We start from the raw sequence: 20,166 nt of genomic DNA, 5'->3' as shown, positions 1-20,166 counted from the left end.
GTCATTTAGTCGTGTCCGACTCTTCATGACCCCATGGACCAGAGCACGCCAGGCACTTCTGCCTTCCACTATCTCCCGCAGTTTGGTCAGACTCATGTTTGTAGCTTCAAGAACACCGTCCAACCATCTCGTCCTCTGCCGTCCCCTTCTCCTTGTGCCCTCTATCTTTCCCAACATCAGGGTCTTTTCTGGGGAGTCTTCTCTTCTCATGAGGTGGCCAAAGTACTGGAGCCTCAGCTTCACGATCTGTCCTTCCAGTGAGCACTCAGGGCTGATTTCCTTAAGAATGGAGAGGTTTGATCTTCTTGCAGTCCATGGGACTCTCAAGAGTCTCCTCCAGCACCATAATTCAAAAGCATCAATTCTTCGGTGATCAGCCTTCTTTATGGTCCAGCTCTCACTTCCATACATCACTACTGGGAAAACCATGGCTTTAACTATATGGACCTTTGTTGGCAAGGTGATGTCTCTGCTTTTTAAGATACTGTCTAGGTTTGCCATCGCCTTTCTCCCAAGGAGCAGGCGTCTTTTAATTTCGTGACTGCTGTCACCATCTGCAGTGATCATGGAGCCCAGGAAAGTGAAATCTCTCACTGCCTCCATTTCTTCCCCTTCTATTTGCCAGGAGGTGATGGAACCAGTGGCCATGATCTTCGGGGGTTTTTTGATGTTGAGCTTCAGACCATATTTTGCGCTCTCCTCTTTCACCCTCATTAAAAGGTTCTTTAATTCCTCCTGACCTGCTATTTGCTGCGCACCTCAACAGCCAGGTGTTGTACAGTATGTACACCATATAAATTCAGACACTGCAGTACAACTGTAAACCATGCCATTTTGTATTTTGAGTTTTGTATCCTCCTTTTCCACTCAGAACACAGCATTCAAGGTGATTAGCCTAACATAGGAAAACAAATCATAGCAGTAAAATAATTATAAAGTTCCAACAAAAACAACAGAAGCAAAATTATACTGCTGCTGTTGCTCTTGCTTTAAACGACAAAAGACATTTTTTGAGGGAGCAAGGGGGGGAAATCACTGTTGTCAGGCCACAGGTTTGCCGAAACAAAATCAAATATTTAAAAGGTAACAGAAAACCAACAAAAAAGGAGGCAAGTTGGACCTCCCAGGGCAGAGAGTTCCACAAATGTGAAGGTCCTGATTATTATCTTAATATTTGGATAAACTGTGGCTTTTGCAAACCATGGTTTGACACATTTAGATCCAGAAGCAAACTATGGTTTAACACTAACAAGGAAAGGAAAGGAAGCTTTGAATCTCCCTGCACATGTGGGAGAAGAGGAGGCAGGAGCCCAGGAGCTTGAGGTTGCTCACGCATGCAACAGCAAACCATGGTTTGCTTTTTCATGCAAATGCAGTCAATAGGCATAAGTGAAAAACGGGTGCAAAGTTTCCATGACTACTCCAAACTACTGGAATGAAAATTTTACCAGATCCATTGAAACAGCTGGGGTTTTTTTGTACATTTGCTATGCTTTCCCAAGGGCAGAAACACACAGGTAATCCTCCAAGCTGCAGTGACTAACACCCAGCAAATCACCTGGCGAACACATTTCACAAGAGAGAAATGTGTTGTTTGTGTGCCTGTATGTATATTTCTTGCTTTGTGGTGTGATTGAGAAGGGAGGGAGATGCTAACAGTGACTTCCTTATCTGCTGTTCATACCAGACTAAGGAAGTGAATGAGATAATTTGACCTACTGATGTCTTTCTGGGAAGAATAAAAAAGAGAACCATTGGGGGATTGTGAAACACACATTGTCAGCAGAATAGCTTCCTTTCCATTTTCACTGCGCCCACATTTGAATCAGTTTCACACTTTCAGCAGCAGAATGGTAATGGGAGGACAAAGTATAGACAATTCAACAAATCTAATAAAAGTAGTAATAATAACCATCATTTATATAGAACTTTAGAGTGCTGTGTGCTATATATACATCATCTCAAAAACCCTTAGCTAAGAAATAGTAGCTCGTCTAAAACTACTTCATGGCAGAAAGGAGATTTAAACTGGGAGCTTCCTAGTTCACAATTCAGCCTCAAAGCCACTGTGCCACAAATACCTCCCTCTAACTCTAAATGAGTGCTCTTGCTGATATATATATACTGCATTTATATCCCATATTCTTTATATCCCATATTCTGCTCTAAGGAGCTCAAGGTGACATACATTATTATTATGCCCCCCCCTTTTGATCCCCACGACAAACCTGTGAAGTAGGTTAGGCTGAGAGTCAGTGACTAGCTCAAGGTCACTCAGTGTTAGGCTTCAGGGAATCAGCTTCCTCCCCCCCCCCCTTTGGCAGTAGATAAGCAGAACAAAGGAAAAGGGGTCTTCTTACCAGTTAGAAACTTTAAGGATCACAGCGAGAGAACAAAGAATCCATTTCCTAGGAATGACGGTGCTCCCAATTAAGGGTTCCACCCACTTCCTCCCTGGTCACCCAAGTCACTACCACATGTTGTAACCTGAGCTCGTAACCATGTGCTTTCTGTGCTGCCACCTTATCAGCTCTTTTTGACCTTGGGCTGAGCAGATGAATGCTTTCCAGAGACAGTGAATCTGTTAACTCTCTCTCTCTCTCCCAGTGCTTCTCCTCCTAGCTGTTCCCCATCCAGTATTTCCTAGTTTCCGCCTTCTGAACTATGTCCCTCTGCAAACCACTGTTCCAAATCTATACTGTCCTCCTGTTCCTGGGAAGATTCAGGATCCCGATCAAGGGGAGGGGGAGACTCCCACCATTCCACCTCAGTGCGGTCCCTGACACCCAGTGAACTTCAGAGCAGAGTGGGGATTTGAACCCTGATCTCCCAGGTCCTAGTCCGACACTCTAACCACTATACCACACTGGCTCCCAACATGTATGCTTGTAGCAAATTGCCTAACTATTTCTCATCCTTGTAGATAAGGCATAGGCAAACTCCAGCCCTCCAGATGTTTTGAGACTACAATTCCCATCATCTCTGACCACTGGTCCTGTTACCTAGGGATGATGGTAACTGTAGTTCCAAAACATCTGGAGGGCTGAAGTTTGCCTATGACTGTTGTAGATCACCATGTTAATATTAATGCTCAAGGGTTGTATCCAATGTTAGTTCTACTCAGAACAGACTCGTTTAAATTAATGGACATCACTAATTGGGCTACATTTATTTCAGTGGGCTTACTCTGAGGAGGATAAAAGCCTAAATATTAATGATTAAGCTAATGTTAAAGAGAAGGGCTCTTTGGTAGTGGCAGCCTCCCAGAGAGGTTGGCTGCTGATATCTCTGTGGACTTTTCCACATCAGTAAATAATTTTCTGTTTCTGTTTCTCCTACTGGGAATGACAAGAGCTGTAGTCTAAAAACATCTGGAGGGCACCAGCTTGGGGAAGGCTGTGCTAGCACCTGATCATGTTCGAAGTGAGGCAAAAAGACGAGATGATTAGAGAGAAGGCAAAGGAGTAGGAACAATTTAATTACTATGATTAACTCCCAGGGCAACACACATATCTACACATCTTTGCAACTTGTTTTGCAGACCTTTTAAAGTATTTTGAAAATCAATCAGACTATTATGCAAACACAACATTTGGAGGGCCTTTGCCTATATATTCCTAGGTCACCTGCAGGTTACAACAATTTCAAAACTACATCGACCCAAGATAAACTCCTAATAGAGGCAAACTTATATGTACATTTTTATGATTTTGTTTAATGGTGACAAATGCTGCTTTTACCTTTTGAACTCTTCAAGTAATAGAATGAATTACGGTGGACAGCTCTTTTTTTTTTTTTTTTTTTGTAAAATAACACCAATAAACATATCAGAAACAGTTTTCGTTCCCAGAATGCTCACTGTGGGACATTTCAACCCTACAAAATCAAGCCTGATGATGGTTTTGTTTAATAAAACACCACCTCCCATGGATGTCCTGGCAAAATGGCAACTGAGGTTTCAGACTTCCAGCCCAACTTATCACCCCCCCCCTCAAAAGCCCCAAGTCATATCAAGTCCAGAATGGTATTACAACTGAGCCTGGAGTCTCGCTGCACTAAACATGGCCTCAGAGCTTTATTTGCCGAGCTGGCTATCCAAAAACACACACACACAGCTGGATATCTTGGGCTGTTCAAGTGGCTCAAGTTGGATGCCAAGAACATCTTTGAAGGGAAAAATGAGCAGGCCTTAAAACAAAACAACAACGGCAATTGTGGAGTACGCCCAATAGTCTGAATATGAGGAAGTTTACATGACCTCTTGAAAGATGGCTTCAGCGGAGGATTCCTCAGCTGGCAACCATCAGGCTGGATTATTTAACTGTCAGGCCCACTGTTCTCCCGGCACCAATGCATCCATGAAGTCATTTAGCAATCAAAGCACCATATAGTAGAATAAAAGACGCACTCTTCTCTCCCTAAAGTCTCTACTTCCACTAACAGCCTCTGCTACAGATGTCCAACTTCCATATTCGCCAAGCGGTTGCAGAATCCCTTACTAGCTGGACTGATCAAAGAAATACTTTCTACTGATCAAATACATTTTCATTAATCATATTTTTAAATACGCCTGCATAAATTTGTATATGGTTAAAGCAATCACTTTCAGGGGGTTATTTGTTTTTAGATGTACATGCATAGACTGTGGCAGGCTCTGTCTTAGAATGAGAGCAGGGAAGAAAAATCTGTGACCCTCGAGGGGTTGTTGGACTTCAACTCTCAACAGCCCCAGACAGCATGATCAAGTAGTTAGGAATGATGGGGGTTGTTATCCAACAACATTTGGTTGTCCATCCTTGAACTAGAGAAATTTTCCCCTCGAAAGAAGAAGAGAATGCCACTCCTAAATTGGCATTTACCAATGCTTCTAAAAGCCATGCAACACTTTTAAAAATCACGTCTGTTTAATTAGGGATGCATTTTCGCGCTTATAAAGAAGGCTTTTAATTGAATTTCAATTAAAGGCTGCACCCCTGATTACTAGCTTCTATCACAAGAGGCATCTCTGCTAAATTTCCCTCTTTGTCAAGCTTATAAATAGCCAATCATTTGGTCTCCTGTGGTGAAGCATCTCTAGGCAATCAGGCAGGAAACATTCTTTTGCAAATTGGAAAGGTCTTTATTTTCCTTTATCATCCCATTTGTGCACTTACTTATACCAGCTCTCCCCACGTGCTAGCTGGGGCTGATGGGAGTTATTGTCCAAAACACCTGGAAGGCACCAGGTTTCCAGAGGTTGCCTTGTGCAAACAGAACCCCAGGCCAATAGCATGCACCGCAGTTTCATCCTTTTTCCGTACAAAGAATCATCTAAGTGCCTGTTCTTTATCTCTTTTAACGCTGAACCCTAGGTGATTCTGTTGACCACATAAAAAAGCTCCCCTGCCTTTGAATGTAGTTGATTTTAGCAAAACACACACACACAACACATATATATTCCAAAAATAAATGAATGTTTATGTAAAATAAAGATCATTTTAAGATTATTAAATTTAACTTTAGAATTCATTTTAGAGATAGTGTATATACGGTAGTTTTCTACAGAGATTTGGTTTGTTTGCCCTGTTTGGTGCTTGATATAATGGTTCTGATATAATTGGTTATATCATTGATATAATGGTTATATCATTATATTATATAATGGTTGATATAATGGTTTTACCTTTTTTTCTTTACCTAGAATGGTTCTGAAATACATACTCAGATAGAATTAATATTTTCCAATTGATGAATAATCTTCATTTTCTGCTTTTATTAGTATCTTATGAATTTTAATGCAATGGTAATTGTTGCCTGTCATAATTTGTATGGAATGCTGTACTTTTAGAAAAACATTATTTAAGAAAACAGCTCTCCTTAAAAACTTTCTAGTGTAATTTTTACAGCCACTTAATCTTACCATAAATCACTTAAGACCAATGAGGGGGAAATCCATACATGACATTTCAAAAAACAGAATGTACTATTTGCAAAAACCTGCCACCACATCAAGCAGCCCAAACTATGCATATGCACTTGGATGTAAGTCCCATAGTGTTCAAGCATGTAAAGCAATGATGGTCAAACTTGGCCCTCCAGCTGTTTTGGGACTACAATTCCCATCATCCCTGACCACTGGTCCTGTTAGGGATGATGGGAGTTGTAGTCCCAAAACAGCTGGAGGGTGAGATTGCAGGCTCATTGTTCCTCCAGCCATCGTACCTCCCATCCTTCAATGTGAGACTGCAGCTGCTCAAGGGCTTCCAGCTTCTCCATCTGCCTCTTGGTCTCATTGATATTGGTGCAGACTGCTTTCATTGCCTGTAATGCATTCTGCACTGCCTGATAATCTGCATGTTTACTGGGTGTCCTCTTGGCGAGCTCCTAGAAAGAAAGAAGAGGGGGAGAAAGAAATCAACTTCTGACAGCACAAGATAGCCTCGGGTGATGTTATGGAGATGGGAAATGCAACTGTGGTGTTGAAGCAACATCAAGGAATGTGCTGAAGCAAAGTTGTGTACACATTCAGGGATTGGAAATCTGTAGCCCTGCATTTGCTATTGGACTCCATCTCCCATCAGCCCCAGACAGCCCGGTCCTTAGTCAGAGATGATGGGAGCTGCAATCCAGCAATTCCTAGAGGACCACAGATTCCCCACTCCTGATGCTTTCAAAGGAAGATATTAGAATTGTGGAATCATAGAACTGTAGAGTTGGAAGGGACTACGAGGGTCATCTAGTCCAACCCCCCGCAATGCAGGAATCTTTTGCCCAAAGTAGGGCTTGAACCCACAAACCTTAGATTATGAGTCTCATGCTTTACCGAATATGCTATGAGGCTCAAGACTGTCAAATGATGTCAAAGCACTGCAAGATAAGACCCTCCAACTTGTAAATGTCTCTTCTTCGAGTGCTGAAATGCTTATAATCCTGGAAGTGATACCTTTAGGGCCGGGATGGGCAACCTGTGGCCTCTCAGATGTTGGACTCTTCCCTTTAACCCCAGGCAACATGACCACCAGCAATGTGGAGATCCAGCACTGTGTCATGTCTTAGCCAGGGGAGTCCTCAACAGAGGAAGACCAGGAGGCCTTACATCAAGCCCTAGGTCAGGCTCCATCTGCGGGAAAGGAGCCAGGATCCTGTGACGAGGGTCCCAGAGTGAGCTCAGCCTCTGACATTAAGGCTGAATGGGTCCCAAGCCTGGGGGAAAGATGGCACCTTAAAACGCCAGATGGAAACCCAACCAATCGGGAGAAGTGTCCAACTATATGAAAGGTCTCCTTAGGAGTAAGACCTTCTTTTCAATGAGACCTCTGTAGAAAAGGGAGCTGATAGGAGTCTGCGAGGGTTTGGGGATGATTCCAGCAGCTCCAGACCAAATACCCCAGTGCTGGGCTGGAAGAGCTGTAGGAACAATGTCTATGTACCAGCTCTCTGCCCTGCTTGGGAATGGAAGTCATGCCTGTGCCAAACCTGACCAAGGGCTGCTCCCATTGTGCCTCTTGCATGACACTTTGTTGTGACTCTGCTGCCCTTGGACCAGCCTTGGGTACTGCTTTTGTTGCTGTACTATTACAATATGATACGATAATCTTTATTGTCATTGTCCCATACAGAACAAAGAAATTGAATAATAATAATAATAATAATAATAATAATAATAATAATAATTTATTTATTTATACCCCGCCCTCCCCAGCCAAGACCAAGCTCAGGGTGGCTAACACCAGGTATAAAAACAATTGATTAAAATACAACTTAAAAACAAGATTAAGTACAACATTAAAATAATAAGACATTCAAAAACTAACAAGCCAGCTATCCCAACCTGGTTAGTACCCTAAAAACTCTGATACCCCATTTTTAAATACAATATACTCCCATGGAGACTTCCTTACACTGCGTTTAAAACCAAAATCGAATATGGATAGAAACTGTTTCTCAGGCGGCTAGAGTTGTTGCTGGCAGGTCCACTGTTTTCTCAGAAGCCCAGGGAGAAGAGGACACTCTGCTTTAAGGCCTGCCAGTGAACACATCAGGTTCCTGCACCCTGGTCTTATTTCCCACCATTCATCCAAACTCACTCTCAAAAACAATAGTCTTGCATCAGCTTGAAGACCAATACATTCATTATGTACTAGTTTTCATAAACTAGAGTTCAGTTTATCAGGTGTGTGAAGTGTTATCCTAAGCTGCAGGTATACATGGCTAGAGAGGTGATGTCAAACTATTGACATCAGTCATGTACTGGCTGGACCACAAGCCTGGCCCATGTGACAGTGTTGGTGGCTAGTCCTGCATGTTCCCAATGGTTCCAAACCCCAGAATAAGACTACAATTTGTGTGGTTCAGACCAGAGCAGAGAAACTAGGTTAGGTTTGCTATGAAAAGCAACTCTGGAAAGACTCTGGAAACAGATGGTAATCAACAATGACCTGGGTTTGGCAAAGAGCGTAGCCCGTGTCTACTTAAAATTAATCATCTTTTTCAGACCAATAACATTTTACAGCCAACCCCATTTGGATAAAAGATCCTTTCAATAAAGCCTTACTAAACTTGTTCGTTTCCTCCTGGTACATAATAGGGTGTTTAAAATGTGACATTTTTAGCCTGTCTGGAATGTTTCACATTCTTCCAATACTCCTATTTGCTTCTTATATTTAGCTCTGATAGCTTTTAGCTCTGTGACCCAATGGCAAAACTGCTGCACAGCTGCCTCCTTCCACGTTTCCAGAGAGGCAGCTTAAATGGAGTGAGTTTCAATGCAGCTGGAAATGCAGCACCAGGTCTGTAACCAGGCTGGTGTATTTTCCGAGCATAAGTAAACAAAAGAAGGAGAGAGAGAAAAGGAATCTACATTCTTTCTGAGTCACGATTATCAACCCCTGTCGCAAAAACGACTAATTCTGTCAACAAAACGCATGGTGATGACTGCATATACAGGTTTTGCTTGTTTCATTTTGCTACTCTGATTCTATAAGCTTCTATAACAGACCTTTGTCAAGCAGACCATTAGTGTTTCTCTTTTACTTATTGCTAGCAAAATGCATGTCTTTGTGATGGGCGTGAAGGTTAATTTCAGAGGTGGGGAACCTGTAGCCCTCCAGGTGTTGCTGGCCAACATGCTGGCTGGGGCTGGCGGGAGTTAGAATCCAAAAATATCTGATCAGGCATCTGATCAAGGCCTGTATTTTAAAATGAGCTTAAAGATATATTTGCAAATGTTTGTATGTTTCATGCCAGGCAGAAACTAGCTGGCTAAGTACTTTGGCAGTTGTTTATCTTCCTGCTCTCCTGAACAAGGGCCCCCCTGATTTATAGCAGTAGCAGGAGACAAGTTTCTCAAAGGTGTAAAAGGGAATTACAGGCTGGGAGCAAATGTTACACTGACCCTACATATTCACAATCAAGCTGCAAAAACACTAATTAAGAGTTGGTAAATAGTAAGATTTATTGTTTAACAGAAAATAATACCATGTGCCTCCCATCAGACTCTAGCCATATTTTCCTAAGGTTTAAGGTATACTGAGAGAGTTAAAGGGCAATAGGAATTTCAACCAGGCTGATTGGACAGAGGCAGCCAAAGGAGGAGCAAGGGGGCTGGGCTGAGGAAATATAAGTGCTGGCCATCAGGGCTGGAAGGGGCAGAGCTTTGGTAACCATATACCACTGTGCCTATCATTTATTTGTCTGACAAATAAATTATTATTTTAATTTCTCTATTGCTGCGTTGAATATTTCATTCCAGCTAAGCGTTAACCACAAGCAGGGTGCTACAAAGACACATGCACACACAACTGTGGTATTTAAGTAAGTGGGGACTGGGCCAGCCAATGTTGGTGCTTAAGGCACTGAAGGTTTCAGTTGGCTCCCAGATACCATCAAAGCAAGTTGCTTACAATGAGCTCTCCTTGTCTGGATCAGGAGAAACTCTTCTTGAACATGTATCACATGATTATTCTTAAACCTTTGCAGGCTGCAAAACAACGACCTGGAATAGGCATGCGAAACTGCCTGAACCAATTTTTTAGGTTCTGGGAAAGAGCTGACAAAATCTGCCCGGAGTCAGATAAAGCTCCCCACCCCCCGCTTTTAAAATGCAGCTAAATTTTGCTAGCACTTTAAAACAGAAAATGAGCAACAGATTGCGAGGCCATGCAGGGTGAAGCCAAGCTAAGACTGCCAGGGCATGGAAAAGGTATCACAATCCATCAACAGTACAGATGTGTCACACTTGGCATGTGACTATCCTGCTGCCTTAACAGCATAGATGTCATGTTTTGTTTGGCCTGAGTCAACATGCATCCTGCACTGGATCCTTCTACTTCACCTGAGAAACCCACTGTTCATGCCAGTAACCCAGAAGTGCTTACATAACCAGGTGAGCAAAGTGATAAAAAACAACAACCCAACAACCACTGTCTAATGAGCCTCTAATTATATTCTTCCTCTTAATGCTTAAAACAGGAAAATTAAAAACCTAATGCCCTTCCCCCCCTCCTATAACCACATTGTAGTTTTGATAATGGAAAGAAATAAACAACAACAACAAAATACAAACGAAGGACTGCATTAAAAAGGTAAAGGGTACTTTTGATTAGATGTTAGGAATGCTCTCTGCTTCTTCAGTGAAAACAAGAGCGCCCTCTTTTATCATGTCTGGTCAGAATCCACTGATTCTGCAGCGATGTAATTTTTACAAAGTGAAACCTGGAGGCTCCTGGAAGCTAGTTTCTATGATAACCATTTCAGGGGGAAATTTCACCCAGCAGCTAAAATCTTGCAAAGTTTGCCTTACTGCTCAATCACACATTTCAAGCAGTGGTTATCAAAAGGTGTGGCGCACCACACAAGTATGGTAAGTTAAAGGTAAAGGGACCCCTGACCAATAGGTCCAGTCGTGACTGACTCTGGGGTTGCAGCGCTCATCTCGCTTTATTGGCCGAGGGAGCCAGCGTACAGCTTCCGGGTCATGTGGCCAGCATGATTAAGCAGCTTCTGGCAAACCAGAGCAGCACGCGGAAACACCGTTTACTTTCCCGCCGGAGTGGTACCTATTTATCTACTTGCACTTTGACGTGCTTTCGAACTGCTAGGTTGGCAGGAGCAGGGACCGAGCAACAGGAGCTCACCCCGTCACAGGGATTCCAACCACCGACGTTCTGATTGGCAAGTCCTAGGCTCTGTGGTTTAACCCACAGTGCCACCCGTGTCCCACAAGTATGGTAGGAGAGGACAATTTAAACATTTTGGTGTAGTACAGTACAGTACAGTATAGTATAATCATTCATTCACTGCAGCATATGGCTAGATGTCTTTTCAAAATGAGAGCAAGACCATCAAGACAATCCTAGCTGTGATCCAGAATTGTCATTTAAAGCACAGAGGGACATTTCTTGCTGCCAGCATGAATGGTTCAGCAACTCTGATTTGCAGTTTGAGTCAGGGGGTGTAGTGGACTAGCCCAGAACTCAGTTCCAGGGCAGGAACACAGAGCGAAAGAATGACCGGGAGCTTTGCTCAATCTCTTTGGAGAGGCACATTGAAGTTTTCTGTGCAGTCACGAAGATTGCTACAGAACTGCACCCTGAATCTGGAGGCCCTGATCCACAACCTAAGAAAAGACCAAAAAGAAAAACACCCAAGTACATTACAAGGGCTTAATTTCTGGATCTGGTTCGAGATTAATATACTGGTTGCTGTATCACCGTTTTGGTTTTATTATTTGTTTTCTTTGCCTGCTAAGGATGATAAGACTAAGAAATGTTTATTGGTTTTCAAGAATTATTTAGACAGTTTTTCTACACTATTTTTTAAATTGCTTTTGTTTTCTCTTTCGTGCTAAAGGCGAGACTGTTTTGCTAATTTTTTAGAGGTGCACTGATAGCTTTCTGGAGGAGGATTAGGAATGTTTTAAGATTCGCTGCAACACAAATCTTTCGGTTTTCTGAGGGTGAAGGTTGGAATGGCTTTGGGTTGAGAATTTTAAAGTGTCTGTGAGCACCAGGAAAGAAGAAGCCTAAGGTATGCTACTGAACTTTAGTTTTGACTTCTTCGTAATTTAAACTTTGGAGGTTTGAACAGGGATAGAGATTTCTGTTGGGGCTGATAAACACAGTTGTGCTGTGAGTGTGTACTTTTAATCATGTGAGATTCAATCTTGTACAGTGGTACCTTGGTTCTCAAACACCTTGGTTCCCAAATGCCAAAAACCAGTAAGTAAGTGTTCCGGTTTTCGAACATTTTTCAGAAGCCGAACGTCTAATGCGACTGTCAGCTATTGTTTCCGGGTCACCTGCACCAATCAGAAGCTGCACCTTGGTTTTCAAACATTTCAGAAGTCAAACGAACTTCCAGAATGGATTAAGTTTGGCGCTTTTGTTTTTGCTATTTATTTTGCATTTTTGTTTTTGAAGCTTTTTTGGTTAATTTGTTTTTCTGACTGTGTGGAACCCAGTTCAGCTACTGATTGATCGATTGTGTGACTGTAGAAATTGATAAAAGCCCCCCATCCAAACAATGACTATCATCAGTACAGGTAAGAAAAAAAATCAATCCATTTTGCATTGCTTTCTGTGGGAAAGCGCACCTTGGTTTTGGAATGCTTTGGTTTTGGAACGGACTTCCGGAACGGATTGAGTTTGAGAACCAAGGTACCAGGGCACTCTGTTCAACTGTGTCTTATAGGAGCTATTTTTAAAAACAACAGCACTGGAAGGTGAACAGGACCTCTTTGGAAGGAGAACAGTGAGCTTGGGGTAGATTAAAGGGCTTTGATATCCTGTGATTTTATACCTGCATACTGGGTTGTGCCAATAAAAAGACTGCGTAAGAGTCCAAACCCTCTCATTGCTCCGAGACTAAGGGTGCTCATAACTACATACTTGAGAGAGGAGGTACTGCAAACAAGTATCTGCATCATTTGATGCAGACAACCCAAAAAATTATAGTATGCATGCATATTCAGATGAATTCTACCCAAATCAATTTCAGTCCTGCAAATGTCCAATTTTATAGTAGGCCAAGGTCAGTATTATATGAAATGAGCAAGGAAAATGGTATGGAGATCACGGCCTAGCAAAACTGGTGTGTGGTTATGAGATAGGAGGGAAAGGCAAGATGAGAAAGCAGGCCAGTGGGCAGGAGTGGGTGTGTAAACATTAAGCCCATTAAGCCCAGAGTGACAAGCTGCTAGCCCAAGGGTTTAAGATGCAACTGAAGTATGCACACAAGCACATAGGCTGAAATGTACCAAGGTCCAAACCTGACCTGCACCATCCCAAGTACAAAGCAATGCTCAGGTGGAATTCCTGACAGGGCAGATTCAAAGTGCAAAGAGGCCTTTTCTTGGTCAGGCCAGGAGAACAGAAATGAGCACACAGCAGAATACAGAGGATGGAAAGAACAGAGCATCTTTACAAAACAACATCTTGAAACCAAACCCAGCTCTAGCGTTTCCTCGAAGAAAGGATGTTGTTGTACAGAAACTGGTCTTGTTTTCGTCTCACCGCCCTGCCACCGCCCACTTCATTATCCTCCACACCAGATTAAACATCTTCGTTTGTATACTTAAAACAGGGAGCAAGGCACATACTTTTGCTGATGAAAATTACAACAATCCACATAAAAGTATTCCCTTGCTCCACCTCTTGAATTTTCGGAACACTCCCTTCGAGGAAAGCCTGTGAGATACTTTATACAACAGAATGTTAACTCTTGACTTTTTTACTCTGCATGATGAAACACGGTTTGTTCTTGCAGAACAGATTTATGGAAAACCTAGGACTAATAGCAGGCAAGAGATTGCACCAATCAATCCTGTTTCCTGTCGTCCTCATGAATGCAGTGGGATTTTTTAACAGCGAATTTAATGAGTCCGGCAGCAGAATGCAGATTCTGGAAATAAATCCAAGCAGAGCATAGCCAAACAAATCCTAGATAAGAGCCTGTAATTCAGTGATAAAATACATGCTTTGCATATACAAAGTCTGAGGTTCACGCCATGGCATCTGCAGTTAAAAGGATATCAGGTAGCACAGGTGAGAGATGCTATTAGAGAGCCCCTGTCAAGCTGGGCTAGATGAACAAATGGTCAAGACTCCAGATAAGGCAGCTTCAGATGTTAATAAACAGAGAGCAATGATAGCCAATGAATATGATTTGTGTTTCTTCCCATGCTTTGGATAACTTTTTTATATTTATCTTTTGCATTGCTTCATTACTATTTCAACAATACTGGTACATGGTGTTGTGAGCTCCTAATTGGTCATGTTTCCTTGTGATAAACCAGATGATGCCTTCAGCTGGAATCATGTGAAAACTATTTCTCCCCATTTTCAGGCTGAATCACCAGACCCTGCTTCATAGAGACTGCTTAAATTAGCCACCCCTGCTCTAAAGATTCACTGTAGGAACAGCTATCTCCCAGGGAGCTTTGCAAGTTGGGCAGACGCATCCAGCTTTGCCCTGCGTGGCCCCACGTCAAAAGCCAACTGGAAAATGGTGCTGCTGTTGACATTCCTAAACTGGCCCAAAACCAATTCCTGCACCTAAAGCAGCCTAGAACATAGCTATCAAATTTCAGATTTGAAAATAAGGGATCAGCAGCCTCACCCGTCCCGGGGACAGTCTACGGGATATCTAACAATCTGGGATAGCAGCGGGAAGCAGCGGGAAACGGCGCTGGAATAAGGGAATTTCCCGCAAAAAAAGGGAAGGTTGACAGCTATGGCCTAGAATGCCAGCACGTCTCTAGCCTGAAGAGGTCACATTATGCTACTCAGATGTGATGACACAGTAGAAGCCCTGCTTCTCCTGTACCACCGCAGTCCATGTCTCCTAAAATGGGAGGCAACAAGTTTCAAATTAGGGTCCCATAATTGCTTCAAAGTAAATGCAGCCAATTTAAACACACTTGAAGGAAGGAAGGAAGGAAGGAAGGAAGGAAGGAAGGAAGGAAGGAAGGAAGGACAATACAGTGGTACCTTGGGTTACATACGCTTCAGTTTACAGACTCCGCTAACACAGAAATAATACCTAGGGTTAAGAACTTTGCTTCAGGATGAGAACAGAAATTGCACAGCAGCAGCGGGAGGCCCCATTAGCTAAAGTGGTGCTTCAGGTTAAGAACAGTTTCAGGTTAAGAACGGACCTCCGGAACGAATTAAGTACTTAATCCGAGGTACCACTGTATATTCTGTAGACTGGCCTGCAAGCAGAGGTCTTTCCCATCATCAGCTTTCATCCTTGAAGAAGGAAGGAATGAAACCTGTCAGCTTCTGCATACATAAAAATATTGCTCTCCCAGTTAAGCTATTTTCAACAATAAGCCAGTATTATTTTAGGCTGAAAATTGATTTTTAAGAATGAAGAAGAGGCAGATTTTAATTTTCCTATAGGGCTGTGAGCTCACACACAGACTTCACCATAAATCTTGAGTTGGGAAATATTTTAGCACCTTAACCTCTAGCTAATTAGCACTATCCTCTTTTAACAATCCCGAAGGGGGAATAAAGGGCACCTTGTCAGATTTCCGTCACACTTCTTATAGGCACTGCTTTCCATTTCAAATTTCTGACACCTACCATCATTAAGGCTTGCAAAGCACCATGCTGTTTTGCATTACCTTTCAAGTGGATTTGGAGTCTGGCAGCTCAGCTCCTGCCTCCAGGTTATCCTTTCTCAGAAGCACAGGAATCTCCCAACCAAGGATGCAGCCTATAATTATCAAATGTGGCTTTCAAGTGGCTCACATTGCTGCAAGGCATGGAAACCAAAATAATGACGGCTTGAACTGTAGCCAGATACCTGCAAAGTCCTGGATGCAAGGGTCAAAAATTACAGCAAGCATCCATAATCCCCACACCACGAAGTCATCAATCAGGTGACTCTGAGGGTGTGCTGCTGTGACCTACATATGCCGATAATGTTAGGGGGCAAGAGAACAGAGGTAAGTGCATTTAATTCCCACCCTAAGGATCTGATTAACACATGATCACTGCACCACTACAACCAGCCACCTGAGCTCATGGAAGTTGCCCTTTCTAAAGGGAAACAGTTCATTTGGTGCTTGGGCTTCAATTTCCACTATGCATTAGCACAGTGTAGAAGGGACCAGGGCTGGATTAACACTTATGCCAGTAAACTGCTGAAATCTTGACTACATAGCAAGATGCCTTATACAGTGGTACCTCCGGTTATGTACTTAATTCGTTCCGGAGGTCTGTTCTTAACCTGAAACTGTTCTTAACCTGAAGCACCACTTTAGCTAATGGGGCCTCCCGCTGCTGCCGCACCACCGCCACACAATTTCTGTTCTCATCCTGAAGCAAAGTTCTTAACCAGAGGTCATGTTTCTGGGTTAGCGGAGTCTGTAACCTGAAGTGTATGTAACCTGAGGTACCACTGTACAAAGTTAGACTATTGCTCCATCTAGCTTAATATCATCTACACTGACTGGAAAGGGATTTTCAGTGTTTGAGACAGAGGGCAGTCCCAGCCCTGCTTGGAGATCCCAGGGACTAGGAGTGGGATGCAGGCAATGTAGATGCTCTACCATTGAGCTAGGGCCCCTTCCCCACAGTTTGTGGTTTATCTGGAGCAAAGCAGCTGTGGCTTTCATTCTCTGATGCACTCTCATGCTAGTCCATATTTTGTCATGGTATGGCTTAGCACTGAATGCAAACCAGGCCTTAGCAAATTTAGGTCACCTGACCCTGAAACCCTTGAGAAAGCTGGATATGATAACTCAACAATAAGTAATGTCACTCTGCTTGTGCTCAGGAACATTCCTTTTTATTCTCAAACAAAAACCCTGAATCCTAAGTATGGAAAATAAGTTCTAAGGCTTTGCTCAGATTAAGTCCTGAAGGGCTTCTAGCCTAAAACTGAATCCAGGTTTGGAAAACTCTGGTTCTCTTGGAGGGAGGAGTTTATCTGTGACAGAACTGGTGGTTATGACCTTGGCTGAACATAGAATCATAGAATCATAGAGTTGGAAGAGACCACAAGGGCCATCGAGTCCAACCCCCTGCCAAGCAGGAAACACCATCAGAGCACTCCTGACATATGGTTGTCAAGCCTCTGCTTAAAGACCTCCAAAGAAGGAGACTCCACCACACTCCTTGGCAGCAAATTCCACTGTCGAACAGCTCTTACTGAACAGCTCTTACTGTTCTTACTGAACAAATAAGGAAAATGTTGCCTGTGTATATAAGGCCCTGAAAATAATCTTCTTTACTGTATTTCCTTTGCAAGATGGAGGAATCGAATCCTTTGGGGTTTAATATCCCAACTCATAGCTCGGGCCTAGTCTACACATACAACAGAAAGCGGTAGCAGAATAGATTACGGGAGATCACATCTTTTCAGTGCTTTCCTCCATGCCAAAGAATTCTCTGCAAATGGAAAAATAACATAGCTGAAACAGTGCTGACCTAGAATCTCTCCCCCTGAGGTGGTAGATTTGGGGTCCCCACACCTGCAATCTCAAGTAACACAGGTCGCTTCCCTACCTCAGAATTCTGCAACCTAATCAGGCTCCCATCTCTGGTCAGCACTAAGAATCTCTTTTTCCCCTGTTTGCTCAACTTTGAGTTTCGACACTCCCATAAACGCAACAGAAAGCCAACTATGCAACCCAACCCAATGTGGATATATAAGGAAGCATAAACATTATAGAGGTCCTTGGAGAGGAATGTATACAAACCACATTTATCAAATCCCTATTTCCTCTGGCCTGTTGGCCCATCCTAGAGGTTTAAGAAGTCCTCCGAGTGTCACGCATAATCCCAATGCAAATCCACGGGACTGACAGGCTTCAACTTCCTCTCCAACCTTGAGCCAATGTAAATACACGGAGCGGGGTTATTTCGTACTTGTTGTGAAAGCTGACGCGGCATTTTAAGAAAAGCTAAATTTGTCACAGCCTGACTCCTAGACTTAGCTACGTCAGAACAGATAGGGCAAAATCCCGACTCAAGTATTGCTACTCATTAACGTTAAGAAACATAGATTCATAGAAGCCCAGGTGTAAATCCAAAAAGGCAATTTTGCACACATCTCTTGTGTATCTTATCGCCACCCAGCAGTGACGGACCTTGGAGTCTCAAATTTCAGTGGCATCCCGAGCAATGCCAAAATTTGGTACCCCCCACCCCGAGGCTCCACATCACTCCCATAAAACAGCCTCTGCATGCAGGACCAGTCTACTTGAGATAATACGAACTGATGCAATATTGCTAGCTCAAGCTTTTCACTGGTTATGCATCTGAAAGCCGACAATGCTCTAACTGCTGTCAAAAGGAGCTCATTTCTTCTTAAGGTGGGTTCTTGTGCATTTATTTTTTTAAAAAGAAAGTGCATCTAAGTTATACATACTCATATTTAAAAATAACAGCTTCATTTTAAATAAAAATCACATTTCACCATAGTGGGAAAGGCTGTATCCTGGTACTAACTTGTCAACAGAATTTTACTGCAGATTTCTCCTAATAAACACATTTTGTATGCAGTTTTGACTCATGGACACATTTTTGCAAACAAATATTCCTTATATAAGGCACTTTTTATGTTATTTGGCCTAGAATATGGCACACTGTCCCCTCATTTTTATAAACATTATTTGGTTGGAGAACCGCATCACAAAATTTGGATAAGTGCAAAATTTGAAGGATAGATGTGTTTCTGTACACCTATTTTGTAAACCAGTACACCTTTGGAACCGTGAATTTGACATACTCACTTTTAAATTTGAAATGAACTGAATTTCTCCCGCATTCCTACCACCTATACTAATTATCCTAATTTTAATAATCTGTATTGGATTTCAATGATACACATATGGTATGAAGTCACACAGAAACTGAACATAACAAGAAATACAAAAACAAACAATAGCAACTTCCCCCTTCTATGCCAGAAGCCAGGTAAGCAATCATATTCATTCTTATGTGTAGTCACTGTTGCCTATTTATTACATTTTCTGTGTTGCTCCTGCAGGGGCCTTATAGACCTCTTTAAAAAATAATACTAATTAACCATACATGAGGAAACTATACTTTGGATGTCTGTCCCTAAAAGAAAAATATATATCATTTTTTATTGCCGCGTTTTAAAGTACAAGCCTTTGTCTCTTCTCAAAAGTGGTGCAATTTAGGCTACAAAAATGATTTCTGCTGAGAGTTACGTCAACTGAGAGGGGTTTTCAGAATGGCCACTTACAGTATAACTTCCCAATCAAATCCAATTCAGAAGTAAACATCAATGAACCAAGTGAGTCCTGGTTTGAGCACAAGACGTTACATGGAAAAATTGTCCTGTTGTGTCAGCTGACCAACTCAAATTACCCTTAAGGGCCCTTTAATTTCAATCAGATCAGAAGCTGAGTTCAAATGCTCTGCTGCTTTGCACAAATGATGGTTCCTCGCTTGGCCAATTATCAAACTACAGCTCATACGCTCAGCTGCAGGCAGTGCTTTAGAAGCAGGGAAGAGAAACAGAAGTCCCTCCCTCCATGATGCAGATAACCTTCATTGTGATTTGGCCCTGGGCATAGATAAAGGAAAAAGGGAAGAATCACAGAAATAAGGCTCCTGTGTGATCATGCTGAGAGGAGCTGCACCTCACCACTTATCATTTCTGTCCCAGGGTACAACGCGTGTGAAATTTAATAAAACAAGTCAAGATCGCTCAGTAAGATCCATTGTCTGTTCCAGTGATAATGAACCTGTGGCTCTCCAGATGTTGATGAACTCCAGCTCCCATCAGCCCCTGTCCTCATTGCCAATGGTCAAGAATGATAGGAATTGTAGTCCAGCAGCTTCTGGGTGGTCAAAGGTCACCTTTGGTCTTCTTGAGAACTCCAAGCAAGCATTATACAAGCACATCACAACGGACTAGTCTTCTTCCACCCAAACTTGCAAGTGTGTTAACGTTCCACAAACGCAAGTCGGAACCACATGTGCAAATTACAAATCAGTACAAATGCTTTGTTTTGTGTTACCTTCAGGAGCAGTGGGTATTTGCAAATCCTCTGGATTGGAGTTAGGAGATAACCCTCAAGTGGAATGTCTGTGGTCTTTCTGCCTCCCAAAAGCATGCAGCTCTGTAACCAGAAAATAAAAAGAATGTTACCCTTGACTCAAAGCTCCTAGGGACTTTCAGTGAGTTCAGAAAATGAGGATC

At 42.5% G+C, this 20,166-nt stretch overlaps 1 protein-coding gene across 1 annotated transcript in view; it reads right to left on the bottom strand.

Moving 5' to 3' along the window:
• Window positions 1-20,166, bottom strand: part of PREX1 (phosphatidylinositol-3,4,5-trisphosphate dependent Rac exchange factor 1) — a 220,779-nt gene that overhangs the window by 85,203 nt on the left and 115,410 nt on the right. The window contains exons 5-6 of the mRNA XM_079978837.1: window positions 19,985-20,086; window positions 6,202-6,363 (exon numbers count right to left, since the gene is read on the bottom strand). Of these exons, the coding sequence (XP_079834963.1) occupies window positions 6,202-6,363; window positions 19,985-20,086 (264 nt within the window). The remainder of the gene's footprint in view (window positions 1-6,201; window positions 6,364-19,984; window positions 20,087-20,166) is intronic.

This window comes from Podarcis cretensis (assembly GCF_951804945.1).
Source record: "Podarcis cretensis genome assembly, chromosome: 6".
NCBI lineage: Eukaryota > Metazoa > Chordata > Lepidosauria > Squamata > Lacertidae > Podarcis > Podarcis cretensis.
Note: the sequence above shows the minus strand (reverse complement) of the source record. Positions and strands in the feature narration are given on the sequence as shown.